Source organism: Hibiscus syriacus, unplaced genomic scaffold (genome assembly GCF_006381635.1).
Source record: "Hibiscus syriacus cultivar Baekdansim isolate YM2019G1 unplaced genomic scaffold, ASM638163v2 tig00111016_pilon, whole genome shotgun sequence".
In the NCBI taxonomy this organism is placed as follows: domain Eukaryota; kingdom Viridiplantae; phylum Streptophyta; class Magnoliopsida; order Malvales; family Malvaceae; genus Hibiscus; species Hibiscus syriacus.
The window spans coordinates 4842-25677 of NW_024062955.1; the positions used below are offsets into that span (position 1 = coordinate 4842).

General features: G+C 35.8%; 1 protein-coding gene and 2 pseudogenes across 1 annotated transcript; 2 read left to right on the plus strand and 1 right to left on the minus strand.

Annotated features, from left to right (window-relative positions):
- Nucleotides 1-7130: 7130 nt before the first annotated feature.
- LOC120150201 lies at nucleotides 7131-10376 on the minus strand (annotated as a pseudogene).
- Nucleotides 10377-11963: 1587 nt separating this feature from the next.
- Nucleotides 11964-13957, plus strand: LOC120150200. Its single transcript, XM_039162896.1, has 5 exons — nucleotides 11964-12151; nucleotides 12230-12325; nucleotides 12453-12578; nucleotides 12947-12986; nucleotides 13795-13957. The coding sequence occupies exons 1-5, from the start codon at nucleotides 11990-11992 to the stop codon at nucleotides 13866-13868; spliced, it is 498 nt and encodes a 165-aa protein (XP_039018827.1). The 5' UTR covers nucleotides 11964-11989; the 3' UTR covers nucleotides 13869-13957.
- A 1273-nt stretch (nucleotides 13958-15230) lies between these two features.
- On the plus strand, nucleotides 15231-19952 carry LOC120150202 (annotated as a pseudogene).
- Nucleotides 19953-20836: the final 884 nt, after the last annotated feature.

A 20836-nucleotide genomic window follows, 5' to 3' on the forward strand; every position in this document is an offset into this window, starting at 1 on the left:
CAAATATAGTCTTACCTCCCCATCCAAATAGCCACTGTCTTCAACCCCTAATAGCACACCCCACCAAGACCGATCAAGCAACAAAAACATTTCATCGTTGAGTTTGCTGATGTCAGTGTAACACCCTTGGCTCCGCTCATGTAGATAAAAATCAACTGCGGTCTTAGCCCAAAGGGTATTATCCACATTGTTTCCGGTAGTTGTCCTCTCCACTTCAGATACCGGAAGGGTACTAGCCGGTAACTCATACGAGAGCCAACTCTCATCCATCATGTCCGGAACTGGTGGGGGTTTCTCAATACTCGATATTACCCCATGTGAATCGGGCTCTGGAATGGTGGAGGGACCTCTTCAACGATGACAGTGGCCTCTTGAACGGGGGGGGGGAATCTGAGGGAGAATAGGGGCCTCTTGAACGATTGGAGGGACTCTTGAGGGATGACCGGGTGAGTCGGGCTTCTTCTTGCGGAGTCTTCGCACCATGGGTGAACGGAGACGTAATAGCACGTCCACGCCGTCTGATGCGTGAACTCTGTCGTGCAAGGAAAACCCGACGTAAAGCATCCACCTTATCGGGCCGCTAAAAAAAATTAATACATAAATCAGTAAATAAACAGACATGATATTAAACAAAGACAAATATGTTTCAAACTAGCATTGTATTCACCCAAATCATTATTCTATAGTCACAAAATGCTCAGATAACATTCCAGAAGTAAGCACTTATATAAACATTTAAAAGGACAACATATATAAACATTCCAGAAGAAGAATAGTTTACTTTCGCAACACGAAACTTAAATCGCAACGCGAAATGACTATCGCAACGCGGAAATGGCTATCGCAATGCGAAATGAAAATCGCAACGACAAAATCGCAACGCGAAATGAAATCGCAACGCGAACACAAATCGCATTGCGATTTTCATTTCGCGTTGCGATTTTGTCGTTGCGATTTCATTTCGCGTTGCGATTTTGTCGTTGCGATTTTCATTTCGCATTGCGATAGCCATTTCCGCGTTGCGATAGTCATTTTCGTGTTGCGAAAGTAAACTATTCTTCTTCTGCAAATTGAAACTTGAATGGATTGCATTACTTCAACCAAAAGACAAAACAAAACCAAAAACAAATACTAACAAAACAGATTGGCAGCAACCGAAGAATTACGAGTATGAAAAATCTTAAACTTACCTCGTTGCGTAGAGTATGAACCTCATTCTGTAACGATGCTACCATCTCACGTAGAGCGGCTACCTCACCGCGTAATGTAGACACCTCAACACGCCATGCACCATCGTCTTTGCGTAAAGTACCAACCTCCTCACGCAAGGCATTGACCTCATCACGTAACTCTCCTAACTCATCCCGTTGAGGTGGAGGTGGGGAATAGGGAGATAAACGTCGTGACATCTTTGCCGGTCGCCTATCTTGCGGTGATGGTGGAGAAGAGACTCGATGATGTGAAAGAATAGGTGATGGCTGTCGTTGTGGAGGTGTATAGCCGGGTCGATCAGATGATGGCTCTAGGTGAGGTGATAGCTCTGGGCGAGGTGATGGCTCCCGAAGTGGGGGCTGCTCATCAACCGTTCCATCAAAAAAACGCTTACTAGCTTGCCACCAATCAGTGGCAAGCTCAGCTTCCGTGGGTGTCAGCCTCTGTAGAGGAGTGTTGGCCTCCTAACAATATAAAAGCTTAAACAAAGTTAAATGTGTACTAGTAATAACTTGTTTATAAACATATGGTAGTATTTATGTTAACTTACATTATTTATTGTCGTATACCGTAGTAAATCTTCCCATTGCAAGGTTCATTTCCTCTTCCAGGAAATAGCCCTGGGAATATTATTTGAAGTTTTTATTACATATGTCTTCATGGCGGGAAAGGCCTCAAATATCCAATCTACAAACATATAATAACAAACATTAGTAATTGTTAAATAATTACTTATAATTTTGGAAACATTATATAAAAATTCTTACCTTAAAGGCCCAAATAAAGCCTGTCAAAGTGTATTTGGAACCATCGCCATGCAAACTTTTTCGATCATCCAAGGCAGACGATAACTTATTCCATGTAGCTTTCCATAAATACGAGCCCCACGGAAACAGGTTCCACGCATTTAGGTCTTCTACCAATTTGATTAGATCATTTGGAATAGGTTGTCTGGCCTCTCTGCCTAAAAAGCCGGCATGCAAAAGAATTAGAAGGCATACTCGGACAACGTCGACGTCATCCATCCGAGTAAAACCATCTTTATTATTCAAAAATCTTGTCAGGTCTTCTACGTGTAGACTCGGCCTCTCCAGCTCAGGGAAAACCCGGGATAGCCATGATGGGCGGGTAATGTGTCTAGTATACCGACCTAAATCATCGTGTCCGAAGCGTAGACCGGTGATTAAGCAAAACTCCTCCCGCCCAAAACACGTATACGCCGGTGGAAAATCAAACCATATCTCTTCATCACGACGTTGTATAGTCTCTGGTAGATCTCTAGTCATGGTTTGAAGAAACAGGTGTGTCAACATCGCATCTCCACCGGGATGTTGTACTTTCAGCCATGGCCCGAAGCATGTATCCTCAAACATTTTTCTTTGTGCAGGTGAAAGCTTCAACGCAATTGTTTTGGCCAGGCTGACTTTATTTCTCAAGGTCAATTGAGCCGAATAAAAGTTCTACAAAAACAATAAACATACTAAATTAGATATACCAAAAACTACACTGTGAAGATATACCAAAAATAATAATAAACATAAATAGTAGTAGTTTATTCTTCAAACTTAAATATGCAACACTGTGAATTTCGTATTTGTCTTTGTTTTTTGGTTGAAGTAATGCAATTCATTCAAGTTTCAATTTGCAGAAGAAGAATAGTTTCTGAAAATGAAAATCGCAACACGAAAATGACTATCGCAACGAGAGAATCGCAACGCGAAACTAAAATCGCGTTGCGATTTGCATTTCGCGTTGCGATTCTTGGTTGATTTAATAAGCAATCTAAGTGAAATGGTTAATCTATTATTGAAATTACCAGTAAACCTATAATCAATTTCAATGTGAAAAACCTAATAATAATGCAAAAATTTCAAAAAGAAAATAATTAAAAAAACTAACCCTCGTTGGTTGATTTGGTTGATTTTCCATTTCTGATTGTGAGGGTGGCTTTGAGAGATTTAGATAGACGGATTTCGCCGGAGATGGGGACGGATTTCGTCGGAGATGGGTGAGAGAGTGAGAGATGGAGATGGGACTGAGTTGTGATTTTAGGTTTTAGGTTATGAGTTGCGATTACGGGATATACTGTGGACAGTTCAGTGTTCCAATATATTTATATTCATGTTTGGAATTTAAAAATAAAATACTTGGCCAGGATACTAATGGCGCTTTGAAAATCGCATTGCGATTATGTATTATCGCGTTGCGAAAGTCAGTATCGCGTTGCGAAAGTAAGTATCTCGTTGTGATTTTTTATTATCGCATTGCGATAGTCAGTATCGCATTGCGATTTTCCCAATTCGCGTTGCGATTTACTTATTCGCATTGCGAATTTCCCAATTCGCGTTGCGATTTACTTATTCGCATTGCGAATTGGGAAAATCGTAACGATACTGTAGACCATCGCAACGCGATTTTCAACTATCGCATTGCGAAAATGCAACGCGAATTTGCGATAATGGAGATCGCGTTGCGAATTAGTGATCGCATTGCGATTTTGTTGGTCATTTTGACAAATCCGAAAAAAATTGGTTAAAATCGTATATTATATGGGATTTTTGGTCACTGAGATTATTTTCTCTTTTAAAATTCACGTAAATTTTTTATCTTTTTGTCTGATGTGAACTTTATTATTTTATCCAAAATATTTAGAACCACAAATGAATATGATATTTTGGTGAAAAAGTTTAAATTTAAATCAGAGAACCAGGGAACTATTTTGGTTACTCGTCAACCCGCTTAATCGACCCATAGCATGCCTTAACTCGAGCCATCAACATTTTCGACCTAAGATCAGTAACCCGAACCAAAAACGACAACAACAACCTTCTCTCATCCAGTAACAGTAGTGATAGTGTTCCAACAGTGTCAAGCTCTGACAGTGTTGAAAGACCGAGTATGCAAGTTTGTTCATGCACCGTGTCGTCACCTGTAACCAAACGACCAAGGAATAACATCCAGGCAGCAAGAATCAACAAGAAATGAAATACAAAGGTCAATGGGGGTAAGTTTTTCGATTCCCGATGATTCTGATGTTGGTTGGAAGATTCGTGCGGCGGGAAGAGCGGTATGGTAGCGAGGATCAACATACTGTAAACATGGCTCCATCGGACGATTGTCGACGGCGAGCGAAAGCCTTTTATTTCCAGAAAGCTAAACATTTTCTGTAGATCCACGACCATCTATGGAGTTTCTCGATGAACATAGGACATATTCATGGAGAGGAGACCAAGGCGCTTTGAACGGTGTAACTTGGGTCTTGGTTGGCAACCGTCGACGACGGCCGACACGGTGGTCACCGGCATTTGAATAATGGCCGATGAAGCTTCTTTGTCTTCGTACAGAGCTTTCGATTGTGGGAGAATTTAAAAGAAATAAAATAAATTGTGAAATAAAGAATGGTTCAAGCGTATATGGTTTTGGAGATTGTTAATAAATTGAGAATGGAAAATTACAAGGTAAGTCATCCAAGTTTGGTAAAAGCTTAAGCTTGTTTTTCAACTTCCAAATTGTTATAATTATGCCATAATTGTTTCTATTTTACTTCAAAGGTAGCATGGTTTTTGGAAAGGGAGATGGTCAAATCACATTTTTATTCCTCCATTTTCAGTAAAATTCTGATTTTGTTATTCAATTTTAGTGTTCAACCTAGCTTTGATAGTTTAGATTAGTTCGTTTTAGCCCTGATTTTAGTAATTAAATATTATAGTAGCACCATCAGTTTTTAGTTTTACCAATTGGGTCCTCAAATTTTTTTTAGATTCTAATAAGTTATTTCTATGGCGAGGGAAATTATGTTAGGAATTGAGTTCATATATTTGATGGTATAACTCCTGATACCTCGCGATCCATCTGTACGCGATTGTGCAATGCTGTAAAGCGTAACGAGACGAGTACTCAGTATAACTCCTGATCCGACCCGTTTTGCGAGGTGTGTTCCTTGTGTGATATATATATGTTTGAAATATCATGTGCACATAACTATTTTACTTGATTTACAATATAGCTGGTTGATCTGATTTAATTTCGTATGATTTATCTGTTTCAAGCCTGATTTCTGATTTAATGAAGTTTTAAGTATACTTGTTTGATTCATGTTCTCTAGTTACTGTTCTTATTAAATTGATATCTGCTGGAACTATAATTTCCTTGATACTGTTAGTTACTGCTTGAAAACTATTCTCTTTGGGGTACTTTGGGATATGGTATTGAGTCTCTGTAGGTTCAACTCCGATCAAGCTGGTAATTTCTCAGTAGGTTCAACACCGATCAAGCTGGTAATTCATTATGGACATAAGGCGACCTTCGGGTGGGCTTCTGGGTCCAATGGGCCTAGTGGTAAGACCTTATGGACCCTAAGATACTCCTTTAGGGTGGATTTTCTACTATGTGCATTGGGTAAGTCCTTATGTGCCTGAGGGCACACCCCTCAGGTAGAAACCTACGCTTCGGCTAGGATAAGACCTTGTGGACCTAAGGTGCTCCCTTAGGTTGGCATCTACGCCCTTTGGGCCTAAAGTAAGTACTTATGGATGCAGTTCTGGGGAATTGCATATGGCGTACGTTTGAAGGGTTGTTTTGTATTTTAAACTATAACTCTACTATCATTTTCATAACTTTGATAATGAACCAATTTTGAAACTTAATTGTATGTTTTTATTTTGCACTGCTGGAACACATTAAGCTCCCTAGCTCACTCCCCCAAACTTTTCTCTTTCTGATACTTTTTGATAGGCTATCCGAACCTGACACTTGGAGGATCGATACATTCGTACAATATTATTATTTTGTTAAGTTTTTATCTTCCGATTTGCCATTATGATGGGTGATATGTGTCTATTTATTTTGAAATACTTATATTGCAACATATATTGCTTTTGCGACTAATGTTAGAATTACATCGATACTGATTTGTGAAAGATTTTGTTTTACTTAGACATTTATAGTTTTATATATTACTCGAATATGAACTTATTATTAATAATTATGTTTTTAAAATGTGTTTATTCATAATATGGATTTAAATTATTGAAAAATATTTTGAAAATTTTTATCGTAATCTGCTAGATTTAGTCGTAACGCATAGGCCGGGTCTAAGGGTTACACAAAGTGTAGAAGATCTTATAAATGTGTGGTCAACTATACCTCCTAACTTTGCACATATGTTTTTGAGAACCATTGCAGCTCTCTCCAAAGTTCCAGATGAATAGCACAGGTTTTGTGTGGTCAATGTTGTACTCCATAAGCAAAGTTAATGGTATTTTTGTCTAGAAAGCTTGACCTTTACTATCATCATATAATATTTGGTTTGAGTTGTTGGTATTTTGATGGTACTTGCATGTCGAAACCTCGAAAAATGTCTTACTCGAGCTCACAATTAGGTAAGATTTCAAGCATTGTTCTGTTTTCATCGGATCAATTTGGGGTTTTTCTTTTATGTTTATTACACCTTTTGCTCTTTGTTTCCTGGTTGGTTCTTTGTGCTTTCTTTTTTATCTTGGTGACATCCTTGTAACTTCATGGTATAATAATTCTACGGTGTCTTTGGCATAAGGATCTTTAATTTTTGCTTGTTGGATTGGTTCAAAACTCTTGATAATCAAGCAAAGCCCCAATGCTAAGAAACATGACCGTCTCGGATACTTTCAAGGCTACGAGGAAAACTCAAAATAGCCACTCGTTATTTCAAATAGGTATACTTGTGGAATAATTTTTTTTGTCGACGGTGCATAAAATGGTATCCACTCGATATTTCAAGCTTAACTTGACTTTTATGCTTTCCAAATGTCATAAAGGCAGAAGCGTGCAACTTTGGATGATATACTATAGCTTCAAATAGGACATTTTCTTATTAATCCAATATAAAAGGTACCTACAATTGGCAGTTTTAGAGCTAGATGGAACACAATTGATTAAACAAAATATAAAAATCATGAAAAGAAAATGACCCTTTTAGAAACTTTTGCAGTCAAGGGGTATACAATGTAAATCTGTAAACTATTTACCTGTGCTGACTGCTCGCGGTTGAAAAAACATTCAGACTAAGAATCTTGTAGAGAGCCAACATGAAAAAAATATATTGATCTCACTTCCCTGTTTTGGTCAATAACCGTTGAGGATCATTGTAAGAATACCCGTCATGGAGAACGATCGGTAGCCATGGAATTGCTATATGGATATCTGCCTCTGATGATTAGTCTTTTTCTGATATTGTTCCGTAAGGCTCCTTCAAAGAATACTGTTGATTGAACTCTCTTTAGCTGGCCTTACATGACTATTTTGCATTAGAGGAACAACCGGCTGTGGACGAGAACGGATCTCTGCACGGGGAAATACGAACACAACTCAGATCCTCGTTTGCTTTGTAGAAAAGAGGTTCCTGTACATAGAACAACATATAACACTGCGAAGCTCTCACAATTCCTTCATCAACCTCGGATACCCAAGCATCATCACATTTGTACCACTGGTTCTTTTGTCGCAGATAAGTCACGTAATGACCTGATTCCAGCATTCCTGAGTGAGCAATCACAGAAAAAATCTTGTATTCTGCACAACTATCAGAGTTTTCATATTCGAAAGCGAAGATTCTATTTCCAAATCTGTTTCTAGTAATGGAGGACGACAAATATGGGGTCATGTCCAATGAGAAAGGGAACTGCAAATATTGATCAATTTTCCTCGACATTTTTCTGACTAAAGAGTGCTCAACTCTCTTTATATGTAAACACAGCACCAATGGGAGCCTTCTAATAGAAAGTTGCTTTGATGAGTCACGTAGTTCTTGACAATTCTGGCAATGGAGTTTCTGATCAGAACCTAACTTCTCTGCTCTGGTAAACAAATTCAAACAACCTGAAAGAGTAGAAACACCCGTCTTCTCATCTGCTTTAATGGGGTTTGTTAGCTACATTGGATGGAGACATGCTACTCGTGTCCAAGTTGAGTGAAATATCAACACAAGGATCATAAGTTGTCGAAGTAAATCCGCAGGAGATACAACTGACATCTGATCTCAACAACCCGGAGAATGCCCTATGAGCAATACATTGGCAGTCTCCATCATCTGTGTAAAAGAATTAACAATTTCATGAGTGAAATAGAACTACAACAATGTGACAAAACTTCATTTCTTTCAAACCCAGATTACATCCAGATCATCAATTCAAGAAACATCGCTACCATTCCAAATAAATTTCTAAAATTCTTAAGTTACCCTTGATAGCTTTTGTAAAAAAATGAGACTACATATCAGTTCTAATTGTTTCCTGCCTCTTCAACATTATCACAACGATATCAAAATCTGAAGCTACCTCTAAAAATTAATCAAATTTTGTATTCTGCCTATATGGTTGGTGTCTTACAATGCATATACCAGAAGTAAAATTGTATTTACGGTCACATATTAACAGCATATGAGATAGAGAACCATTACCACCTTTTGATAATGTAATATTGCACATACGATGTGAAATTGATGAAAGCAAACATCATATCAGCATCTTATTACCTTTGCTAGAGTTCAGCATTTTGCTTTCCTTCTCATGAATCACGTCCAAGACCGAAATGAAGAACTCATGAGCATCCTGCTCCTCATAACTAGATAAAATCAATGAATGCTGCCACCAGCTTCAAAAACAACAACAAAAATCCATCATTAAAGCAATCGATCCATATTTAGACATTTTGCAACCCAAGAAAGGGAGGACGAAATTGAAGATTACTCAAACGAAATCTCAACAAACCAAAACATTGTCATTTTCGTTTATAATATGAAGAATTTGATCTAAGACTGACTAATCTTTACAATACCTGAAAAGGCCTAAACAATATCGAACCAAACTTTCGGTCTAATTAAAATTTCAATCAAACAACCAAAGCAGACTCATTTCATTTCACGTTATGCTTGTTCCAATGGATATGTGGAGCTTCTAATGTCATAAAATTTTCACACTTTTTCTTTTAGTTTCAATCAAGAGGCTGAAAGTTGATTACAGACACAAGCATATTTATTAATAAACACCACTTTCCAGATCTCAAGTAAATCAAAACATTGTGCTAAAGGCAGAAAATTATTAATTTCATACCTATAAAGAAACTGAGCTGGGCTATACGGGTCCGATCACCGGAAAACATAGCCAAAGAAAGGGCATCGATATCGCAAAGCAAGCAGACCTTTTCACCAGATCTTTTCCTGCATTGAACACTGTTGTGCCGATCACTGAGAAAGTAGTTCCTCAAAGGAGGGCGTGAAGCAAAGCCCGCAACACAGAATTCATGAAACAAGTACTCCCCAGATTGTTCAATCCCCTCAATCCCAATGGATAACACGATTTCGCTCTCCGATCTCTCATCAAAATCATCAGCTTTGATTTCTTCAAATCTAATCCTATCCCTGAATCTAACCTCTTTCTCTTGCTTGATCTCTCCCAACAAACCTCGAAACCATTGTTTTTACCGCCAGGCAAGTCTTTGACTTGTTTAGACACAACTACTTTATCAAATCAGGATCATAGACCTGATCACGACATAAACAACAATAAAGCTCCGATCTTTCCATGTCAATAGCTACCTCATGGCCCTTCTCAGATTGGGTATGCAAAAGAATGTGGCTTGAACAAGAGATTGAAGAGCAAATCAAACAAATGTAAAGTCTACCTTGACTTTCATTACAGAAACTGCATCTAGGTATTTTAGTGTTGTGTTTAACAACTCTAGCTCTTCCATTAGGGGTGGTTTTGAGGCAATTTTGGAGGGAATCATAGCCATCGAAGCCACGTCTGAGCTTGTAATCAGCTAGGTGTTTGCAGGGTTTGGGGTTAGTGTACAAAGAGTTTCTAGCACACATGCTGAAACTGATTGAAAGTAGCTTCGAATTGAGATGTGAAGCTGAGATTTTATGAAAGCAAAAGTGTAAAAATCTATGAACCGGTAATAATAATACACTATGATCTATATATTGAAAAAGAGAAGAAATTGATTTTCCAGGAAAATTATCCAACTAAAAGAAGAAAATCAGATGAGATTTGGAAAATTTGCAGCGGAAAAATCAATGGGTCTGAACTTTAATTTCTTGTTTGTTGGGTTATTGAAAAGATTCAGTGAAAATGAGAGCGGAAAAGACGTATGCAATTCTGGAAAGGTACTTTGAGGATTTATTATTTCATGTTCTGAGTATTTGTATTTTATTGATGAGCAATGACTAATTGACGATGACTATTGTTTTTCTTTTTCCAGAACCGACTACACTTGTGTGCTTTGATTTATGTTTTTTTTTGTACATTTTAATTCATTTAAATAAATTTGTAATCTAATAAATAAAATAAAATAAAATAAAATGAAATGAAAATGGTGATAAAAATAAAATATTATTGAATATTACTATACTATATCATATGAAATTAGAAAAAGGACGGCTTTCAATATTTTTTTATATAATTATGAATATATGATTCTCTAACTAATTAGTTCCGATCGAATATTATATAAACTTTTTGTTAAGTGATCTATTCAATGTAATTTGTTCTATTCGTATATTTAAATTTTTAACTATAAACTTTGTATGAAGAATCTAACACCTATCATACTAAAATAATTAATAACTTTTTTGTCAAAATTATTTTATGGTTCGAAAAAATAATTTGGATTAGGAAATTCGTTCACATCTTATTTCGGTAGAAAAAAATAAAGATCCCCTTAAAAAATCTTTATTCTCACCGTAGGGTTCCTTATAGAGATTGACATTTGACTTGAATTTGATGGTTTTCGACTTGATTTAATTAATTTTTTTTAATTAGATCGAGTTGGTTTAAGTTTTTTTAAAGGGTAAGTTGAGTCAGATCAGGATAAGATTTATGATGAAAAAAATATAGACCAATATTATATTATAATTACCCATTATATATTTAGAAATAAATGTAATAATACTCCCTCTATATTATTTTTCAATTAGATCATTATTTTATCTAATAAAAATAATTTTTTATCTATTCATTTGCACCAGGTCAGGCGAAAATTTTCACCTAAAATTTTGAATTAGGTTTTGAATAGGATGGAATCCTCTTAAATTTGAGTTAGAACAAATACATTTGGATGAGTTTACTTTCCCGTTCAACTTCGAGTGAGTTAAAAATTTTATTCGATCTAACCATAGCTCTCTAATTCCTCCTAATTTGACATCCATTTTTTTTCAGAAGTCTTTATATACGAGAATAATCTTTTTCAATAGTAACTCAACCCTTGTGGGATTTTCTTGGATAAATCTTTTTATTGTGTGCCTGAATATTATTCATTTGATATATTTGGTCATGAAAAATTCACTTCAACTATTCTCTTTTCTTTATGATCGTTTTTGGCCCGGACTCAATTGATTTTTTTTTAAATTTTAGTTTTATTAGGACACATAATGATGAAATCTTGAATTTAATGGTAACATTGTTTCTATCCCATAGACCAGAGAAAAAGGTAGTGTTCGTACAGATGTGAAATTTGGTGGAACTAAATTGATCAATTTCAAAATAAAAAGAGAGATTAAGTTGATCAATTTCAAAATATAGGAACTAAATTGATATAGACCCTATAATAGAGGGACCAGGAAAGGTACTTTCACTATTTAAAGACATGGTGAACTGTAATCTTTGGAAGTTAACAATGGTTATATTGGTCCACGCTGTTAATGGCCCGTAGGTTGCAAATTAAAAGCGAAAAAAATTGTAATTAGCTTCATGACTAGGAGGCGGTAAATTTCATATCTTAAATTCAAAGGAAGAAAACCCTAATGAAAGGGAGAGAAAGGATGGATCATAATCGCAACAATGAGGAGTATAGCCATCATCAGGCAGCTGATAATTTGGTGAATTTGTTCACCAAAGCAAACCATGATCTTCTCGTAGTTCAGTACAAGCTTGAGAAGGAGTTTCAACAAATTTATCCCGATAATGTAAGCCACAATTTTCTAGAATTCCATTTTAGATTCCTCATCTCTTGATTTTGAATTGTACGGGGGTGTTGATTGCAGGCGAATCCTATGAAATTGGTGTCTCGAATAAAGAAGATGCAAGAAGAGTTATCGAGCTTGACCGACCAGTGCCGTGAGCTTCTATCGGCCAAACAGGTTTTTTCTTCTTCTTTTAATCAAATCTATCGAATTTCAGAGGTTGGGTTTGTTTTAAAAGTTTAAAAATTGAGAGAATGGTGATATTGGAAATTTACCTTTGTTTATTTGCTGAGTTCATTTTCAGGATTTGATTGATAAGGCTAGAACAGTTCTTGTTGGGAACAGAAATTTAGTCCAGCGTATGCAAGCATCAATGGGCATTCCCCTCGCAAGTGATTCTGATGATCCAGCATTCACTAATTTCAACCAGGTTTCCCTTATTCTTTTGAAATCGAACTCGCGTCTGTCTCGACATTGTTTTAGGGTTTAGGGCTTAGCCAACGTTTAGATCGATCGATTCCACTGCTAAATGATTTATGCACCAGTTGTTAAGGTTGTCTATTTTCCAAGTGGTGTCCATAGTCGTCGCACCACTTGTCAGCAAACAACCAACATTAAACTAAATGTGGTTATGTGGGCTCTGCTCAAGATTAAACGCCCATGCTTAGATGTTCCATGGGCAGTTTAAAACAAAGCCTACAGAAATTGAATCTTTTCGGTAGCACTTCATGTCTGAATTAGCACACACTTAAACCATAATTATGCTGCTTTCACACTTTGATGTTATGCCTCTTGCAGATCATCGATGAGTGGACGGTTCAAGTCAGATCAAGAATAGGTAAGTTTGTTGCTTTACCCAATAATGGCAGACACCGTTCTTCGTTCTCTTTTGTTAGGAAAAGGGTAGGGTATCTAGAAATATTCAAATATATATCATTGGTTCACTTTGTTGGTGCTCTAAAATGGTCCTAAGCAAACGCTTGCATTGGCAATTATGCCTCTGGTTTTGTCTCCCTTTAAGATTTGGCATCCTGCATCTAGATGGTACAGATTTAATCGGTTCTAAAAGATTCAGATGTAGTAGCTATTTGTCGCTTCCCATAGTGTGTTCTCTCGTCTCAATACTTGCGTATAAACATACTTGGCATAATGTCAAAAAAGGCCCCTAATGTTTGACTAAATAGTCATTTTGGTCCCAACTCTTTTTTATTTGGAGTATTTTGATCTCTAACGTTTCATTTTGGGCCAAAAAGGCTCCTCCATGGATGAAAACCATTAGTAAACAAACGGTTAACGCTCCAAAGTATGGGCCTTTTTGCCCTAAAATGAAATGGTGGAAGGCAAAATGCTTTCGGAAAAGAATAAGGATCAAAGTGACTTTAATTAGATGTTCATAAAATGAAAAGTTAATACCAAAATACTAAAACAAATTTAAGGATCAAAGTGATTATTTAATCAAACATTAGGCGTATTTTTTTTATATTATTCCAACATTCTTTGGGCTGCTGTATCTTAATAAACTTGTTGAATTTTTATTGGGTGTAGTACGTATGGAATTGTATGAGCTAGTTCCGCAGGTCTTAAGCAATTCATACGTTTGCATCGATATATTTCATTTTAACTCACATTTTATGCTGTTGATTCAGGAGAGGAGATGCAGGAATCGGAGCCGGAGGATATTAACAAATTACTATTCTCAGCAATTGTTCCGAGCAACTGAACAACTTTCCCTTTACTAGTCATCTCCAAGGATGATGAGTTGAGAAATCAGAGTGAGTTGAGGGTTCTACTCCAAAAATTTGCATGAAGGTACTCATTTCTTCTCTTTTGCCTAAACCCCGTTTAAAACCTTGTCTGCTGTCCGGCGACGACGGCATACGAGTCGATCTTTGCTTGTTGATTTACCGTTACTTTGAATCATTGGTTTAGTTCTCTCATCTTGTTATAAGTGCTTCTAATGATTAATTTTGTTGTCTATCTTATGCGTATTCGAATTTGATATTTGCCTTAGTAATGTAATGCATTTAATAATTTTTTTAATATATATATATATATATATATATATATAAAATAAATATCTATAAATTTATAATTATAATAATAGTTTTTTCCCAAAAAATTATTCTTATAATATTTGAAAATTTTACATTAAGCAACTTAAATGTGTCACATGATTCAAATAATTAAAATAATTGTTAATATTAATCATTAATAGTCTGTTAAAAGAGTCGATATGACAAGTGATGATATGTTATTAAAATTCTGCATGGATTGTTTGATATGGCAAGTGATTTTTCTTTAAGTATAAAATGATTTTTTATGATAATGTAACTTTTCTTTTTTATATTTCTAATTTCATATAAACTTTTTGCCTTAAGGTATCTGTTTATACAACTACGAGACGATGTTTGTATAAATTTACAAAAATAATTTTAAGAATTTTTTAAACGCTATTTTCAGGAAAAAACACCGACAAATGAAAACATACTATAAACATATACAAAAGATAAACAAAAATATTTATCTACCTAGAAATCATTTTCAATGCAAAAATAATTCAATATACCTCAATAAACAATATAATATATAGCTTAATTATTTAATATGAAATAATATTATTTTAATAAGTTTAATACATTCTCTGTTTAATTCATATTTTCTTATAAAATAATACACCAATGCATTAAATAATTTATTTTTAAATAAAATTAGAGTTAAATTAATATGATGGGCATGCAATAAGGATTGAATATGTTAGTATCTCAATCAAAATTTAGATACATCACGATTTTGACAAAATTGTTAGTTTAATGTTCAAAATAGAAGTGTACCCATAGTTCAGTGACCTAAAATAGAAGTTTCCCAATTTGTAAGGCATTTACTCGGTAATCCATGATGTGTGGATAGAAAAACACTCGCTAGATTTCCTCATTTCAACTTCTTTTTCGCATCTTCGCTCATTATCTCTCTCTTGAAGGAAACGAAACTTGTTTCTTATTTGTGATAACGACTACTTAGGATTAAATTGAATTGTTTTAACTTCTTTCTCATCCAACACAGATAAAAAAAAACCCTTTTCAAAATGCAAAGCCCTTCTGCTGTTACCCAATAATCGGGCCCTGCCTTCGATCTCGTCACTCAATTGGGTCACTTAGCATTCAACAAGAGTTTTCACAGCTTAAATTCTGATGGGTTTTATTCATTCAAGCCGAATCACGTATTTTTCTGGGTTCAGAGACTCTGTTTCTGACAAGAAGCGTGTTGTTACAGCTGCTGCTTCACTCAGTTTGGGTGCTCGAAACAGCGTTAGGAGAATCGTGAATGAGTTTAATAGAGCGATTAAGTTTCACTGTGATAGAATCCCAATTGGGTTTGCTTCGATTCGGGTTGGTTCAGAGGATAGCAATGGAGTGAGACAAGCGGTGATGGCGGGTTCTTGAGGTTGAAGATTTGCCTTTGAATGGGGTCGAAGCCGAGACCCCCAAAAAAGTTCTGATTTTGATGAGTGATACTGGTGGGGGTCATAGAGCCTCAGCTGAAGCTATTAAGGCTGCTTTTAACGAGGAATTTGGGGACGAATATCAGGCCAGTTTCCTTTTGTTTGGTAGCAAAGAAAATGCGGGCATTGGAAAAAGTTACAAATTAAGAAAATTTGCTTCTTTTATAACTACTTGCAGTGTTAGTTTTTGTTTGACCAACTGGACTACATGAAAGAACACAATTTTCAATTTTGTTTGCCTTCTATGTTTCTGCAATTTCTTGACAAATGGTAAAGGGTAGATTGAGTATTAGGTTGAGTTGAGTTAATATCTAGTTATATTTTATAATTTAAATTTTATTTGAATTTTTTGGAGTGAAATTTATGTAATTCGAGTTTATGTTTAAATTTAATATATTTATAATTTTATGGTACTATTTTTTTTATAAAAGTTTGAGGTCTCATTAAAAACTCCCTTCGTATTCGTCCACATATTAATAAGTTAATAAGTATGTTAACGAACATTGGAAGAAAGAAAAGAATACCTCATAGTTTATTAAATAGAACACCGAATACATATGAAAACACGAAATACCCTCATATAAGGATATATACTGTTATAAAAAACCAGAATTACCTAAAACTCTCACATCCTCAACCACAAAATCTCAGAAATAATCGCCCTATTTCTAAGTTACACCTCCATCAATAGCAAATAAAAAACGCAGAAAGACATAACACAAAGGAAAAACCTACACATGCGACCATTAAAACTAAATCAAAATCTCAAATGGAGAACCAAGATCTGAAGAAGTATCGACTTTGTCAGGGACCCAATAATTAGGTTTGAAGGAAGGCTCTGTTTAATGCACCGTGATTTTGAAGAAATTATCACCGACCTTCAACTCCAAGTATTCATCAATTCTCTCATGCGTCTTTGTTAGGATTTGAATTTTTGCCCGATCGAAAGATGAAGAAAACTGACAACTTTCGTCGATTGCTAATATTTTGCCCCACTTATCTGCAATGTTTTTGAAAGTTTTCCAATTCCAAGCGTGAAAAGAGACCCCTTTCAAATTAACCACACTCGACGACACTCCACCACCATACTCTCTGACCAAGCTTTGACTTTAGAAAACCACTTTGCAATCGTCTCTGATTTTTCGTTCTTCACACTTTTCAACGAAACAAAGTCTTCAAAAATCATTAGAACTAAATTTCCAGTAGCTCTCATTAGCAAGAATCCAGTGAGGCCTTTGGCTTGCATTTGACTAGCAAGATCACCAATTTTAATTTAAACAGTATTTTGTAATTATATATGATATGTGATATACATATATCATATAAAGTTGGGGAATTCAATTTGGACTTGAAAATCAATCTACTAATAATTAAAAAATTTTAGTTATTCGAATTCTATTTTATAACTCAAATCGAATTTAAAATTTTTCGAGTCAAATCAAATTTATGAAATTACAAGTCGAGTTGAAAAGTTCGATTTTTTCGCGTCGAGTCGAGTTTTACGTACCTATAGTAAAAGGATTAGTGGGAGCGTATTGTTTTTAGCTTACATTTGCTCTATATGTCAGGAGTGACAAATTGCAGGTGTTTGTTACAGATTTGTGGACCGTTCATACGCCCTGGCCATTTAATCAATTACCAAAGAGCTATAACTTCTTGGTCAAACATTGATTACTGTGGAGGTTAACGTATTATGGAACCGCTCCTCGGGTGATTTATCAATCGAATTTCGCTGCAACTTCAACATTCATAGCTAGGTGAGAATATATGTCGATATGCCTTTTTCTGTTTTCCTTTCATGTTTTGGTTAATTAAGTTTCTATCGATGGTTGTCTTAATCCTGTTGATCTGATGGGGGAAGATATGTGAATGAAACGGAATATCGTATGTCAGGCCTCGCAGCAAATTAGTTATATGATTTCCTTCTCCATTCCTCCAACGCTTATGTGTTTAATTTATTCTATGTTCTTGTGATAGAGAGGTTGCCAAAGGGTTGATGAAATACCAGCCTGACATTATTATTAGTGTACATCCTCTGATGCAACATGTTCCACTTCGTATTCTTAAGGCAAAGGGTCTATTGAACAAGATAGTCTTCACCACGGTGGTCACCTTTAAGAACTTGCCATCCGACATGGTTAGTTCTGCATCTTAGTTTCCATGCTTTGAAATCTGCTTATTCTTTGGTTATGTTCATTCTTGTTTTAGGTTTCATAAGCTTGTAACAAGATGCTATTGCCCAACAGATGATGTTGCAAAAAGGGCATTGAAAGCCGGGCTCCAACCATCCCAAATAAAGGTTTATGGCCTTCCAATACGACCCTCTTTTGTGAAGCCTGTTCGGCCAAAGGTCGGCTTACCTTTTAAACTAATTAGTTTATATGCTCATTTCTCTATGACAATTTTATTCTATGAAAACTATTTTCCCAAACTTTTGCACACAGGGAAAAAAGTCTTGATGCAACTAGTTTATTTGTATTCAGATTCTGCAATTTTTCCAGTTCTTGTTGCTGGTTTTCGTAACACCATTTGTTTGTTTCATGTGTTATAGCAATTATGTTTGGTTTCAATATACCCGTTGATATCTCTTTTCATCTTCCATTGTCTTATCGGATCAAACGATACTGACAATTTGATATTTTGACAACGTAGATTGAGCTTAGGAGAGAATTAGGAATGTATGAGTATCTTCCTGCAGTTTTGTTGATGGGAGGAGGGGAAGGAATGGGGCCCATCGAGGTTACTGCCCGTGCACTTGGAAATGCATTATACGATGAGAACCTTGGCGACCCATTAGGTCAAATCCTTGTCATTTGTGGCCATAACAAAAAAATTGCCAGCAAATTGCGTGCAATCGATTGGAAAATTCCCGTCCAGGTATCGACTTTTCTTTGATGTTTTAATCCGAAGTAACTTTGCACAGCTAAGTTTTCTATGTCTAATTCCTATCCAGATGCCTTTTAAAAGAACCATGAGAAGACTTGTGATAATCTGATTCTAAGTTCTGACAAAGTTCTATCGCAGTAAACATGCCGAACAATATTATTAACATTCACTATATTGAAACTTGCATGGTGTGCATTCCTCTATTCTCTTTGGGGGGAACGAAACAGAAGATTGTTCAAAGGAAACTCTAGAACTGTAGTTGAAATTCTTAAAGCTATCAAGGAGATGGTTGGCATTCAACTACGAGGCCGGAACATTAATAGACTAGATAGAATTAATATCACTCTTTGTAAGAATTGGAGTCTTGAATAACCTATAATCTGTTTTGTAATAGGTTCATGTTTTTTGTTGATTTTCCTTTGATGATTGTTTTGTAGCAGAACTCTGCTCATTTGGGTAATAAAATTTTAATTATCCAAAAAAAAAAAAGGTTTATGTAGGCAACTGATAGTTCAGGATTTTTTGCAAAATCTTATAGGTGAAGGGATTTGTCACCAAAATGTAGGAATGCATGGGTTCTTGCGACTGCATTATTACAAAGGTAACTTTCTAAATGAAAGACATAATAATATACGGATGCCTGTAATACATTTCTTGATATTGCATGATTTTTGCTTCAATAGGCTGGCCCTGGAACTATTGCTGAGGCTATGATAAGAGGTCTTCCCATAATTTTGAACGGTTTCATTGCCGGGCAGGTAAGTCGTCGTACTATCTTTACTAGGTTCTAGCTTTATTTTATAATTATATACTTACGATATTTCATCTTAATAGGAGTTTCCGTAATTTGTCGAACATAATAAAGTAATAAGTTGACCACATTATATAGCTAAACTAGGCTATAGGATCATGAAATCCAAATTTCCTTTTTTTTTCATGCACCCTATGGGTTTCACTTATCAGCTGCAAGTACTATCAGTCAAATAATTCCCAGTTTTTGGTTAAATAATACGGGATTACATGGTCGGTGTGAGTGGTGCAATAGAATATTGCAACGGGGTCTTTTAACTTTCGCCAAAGAAGTTAAAATCTTGGTTTCGGTTCTGCAGGAAGTCATGTCCCGTATGTGTTGGAAAATGGATGTGGGAAATTTTCAAAGTCACCAAAAGAGATAGCCGAGATCGTAAGACAGTGGTTTGGTCCCAAAGCGGATGAACTCAAGTCCATGTCGAAAAATGCTGAGGCTGGCTAGGCCTGATGCAGTGTTCAAGATTTTCCATGATCTCCATCAGCTGGTTAGACAGAAATTTTGTACCACAGTTTTCTTGTACAACTTGAGTCCCATTCGCAGAACAAATAAACAAATTTTCATGCGATTTCCCCCCATTTATTACAGCATCAATTACTGTGTTCTCTCAATTTCATTAGTTTGATACAATTTTCTGTGAATATTGTCACTTGTTTCTTATTACTACACTGCTTCAAGCCAAGACAAGCTGAGAGAGCATGAACATAGTAAAAGGAATTGTCTTAAGAACATTCATGGAGAGTTCTGCAGCAAATCTGCAAGCTACAAGCTATTTTGTGATTCATGGATCATTGATATTGTTTCTTTACTATGTCTATTAACTGTAAATTACGTCGATGTCATTGATATTGAATTCCAGCTTGAAGAATTCTCCAGTCTAGTGTTATTTTTCTGCAAAGGTAGGTGTTACATCTCCGGATCTTCTCTGTAAACTGCACCTTTGTAAGAAATCTTTTGCATATTAAGGTTTTTAGAGTTTTGGAAGTCTCCGGAATTTCATATCCTCCTTACTGTTATCAATCCCGTCATCGACTAAATCTGCTACATTGTCAGATCTATTCATCCTACAAGTACTCATTATTGCTTTAGACTCAACACTAGTAGCACCAATGTTACGTATATGAGCTGCCATGCAAAACCGAAGGAGGGCTCTCTCTCTCCTTAATTCAAAAGTTATTATTCATCATCTTTTTCAACTCATTAAAATAACTGATTGTACCTCTCCGTTCAAATTGAAAAGGATGAATTGCTTGCCATCGTCACAATCACAATTTGTTTGTCAACCGTAGGTAACCCATGATGTAGACAGAAATTGAAGAGTTTTGTTTGCCTTGGAAACCTTGCATATTAATGGCACATAGTGTCATTGAATCAAGTTACTGCCCTACACTGTCCCGATCGACGGAATACATCGAGCAGAGAGTTTCCGATGCTTGCCAAAAGAAGTTATGATCCAGGGAACTTAAGCATCAACAATGAAAATGACACAATTAAG

Coding starts and splice junctions, on each gene's coding strand:
- LOC120150200 (XM_039162896.1), top strand. CDS start 11,990: ATGAAAGGGAGAGAAAGGATGGATCATAATCGCAACAATGAGGAGTAT. Junction 12,326..12,452: donor AGCTTCTATCGGCCAAACAG/GTTTTTTCTTCT, acceptor GTTCATTTTCAG/GATTTGATTGATAAGGCTAG. Junction 12,987..13,794: donor TCAAGTCAGATCAAGAATAG/GTAAGTTTGTTG, acceptor CTGTTGATTCAG/GAGAGGAGATGCAGGAATCG.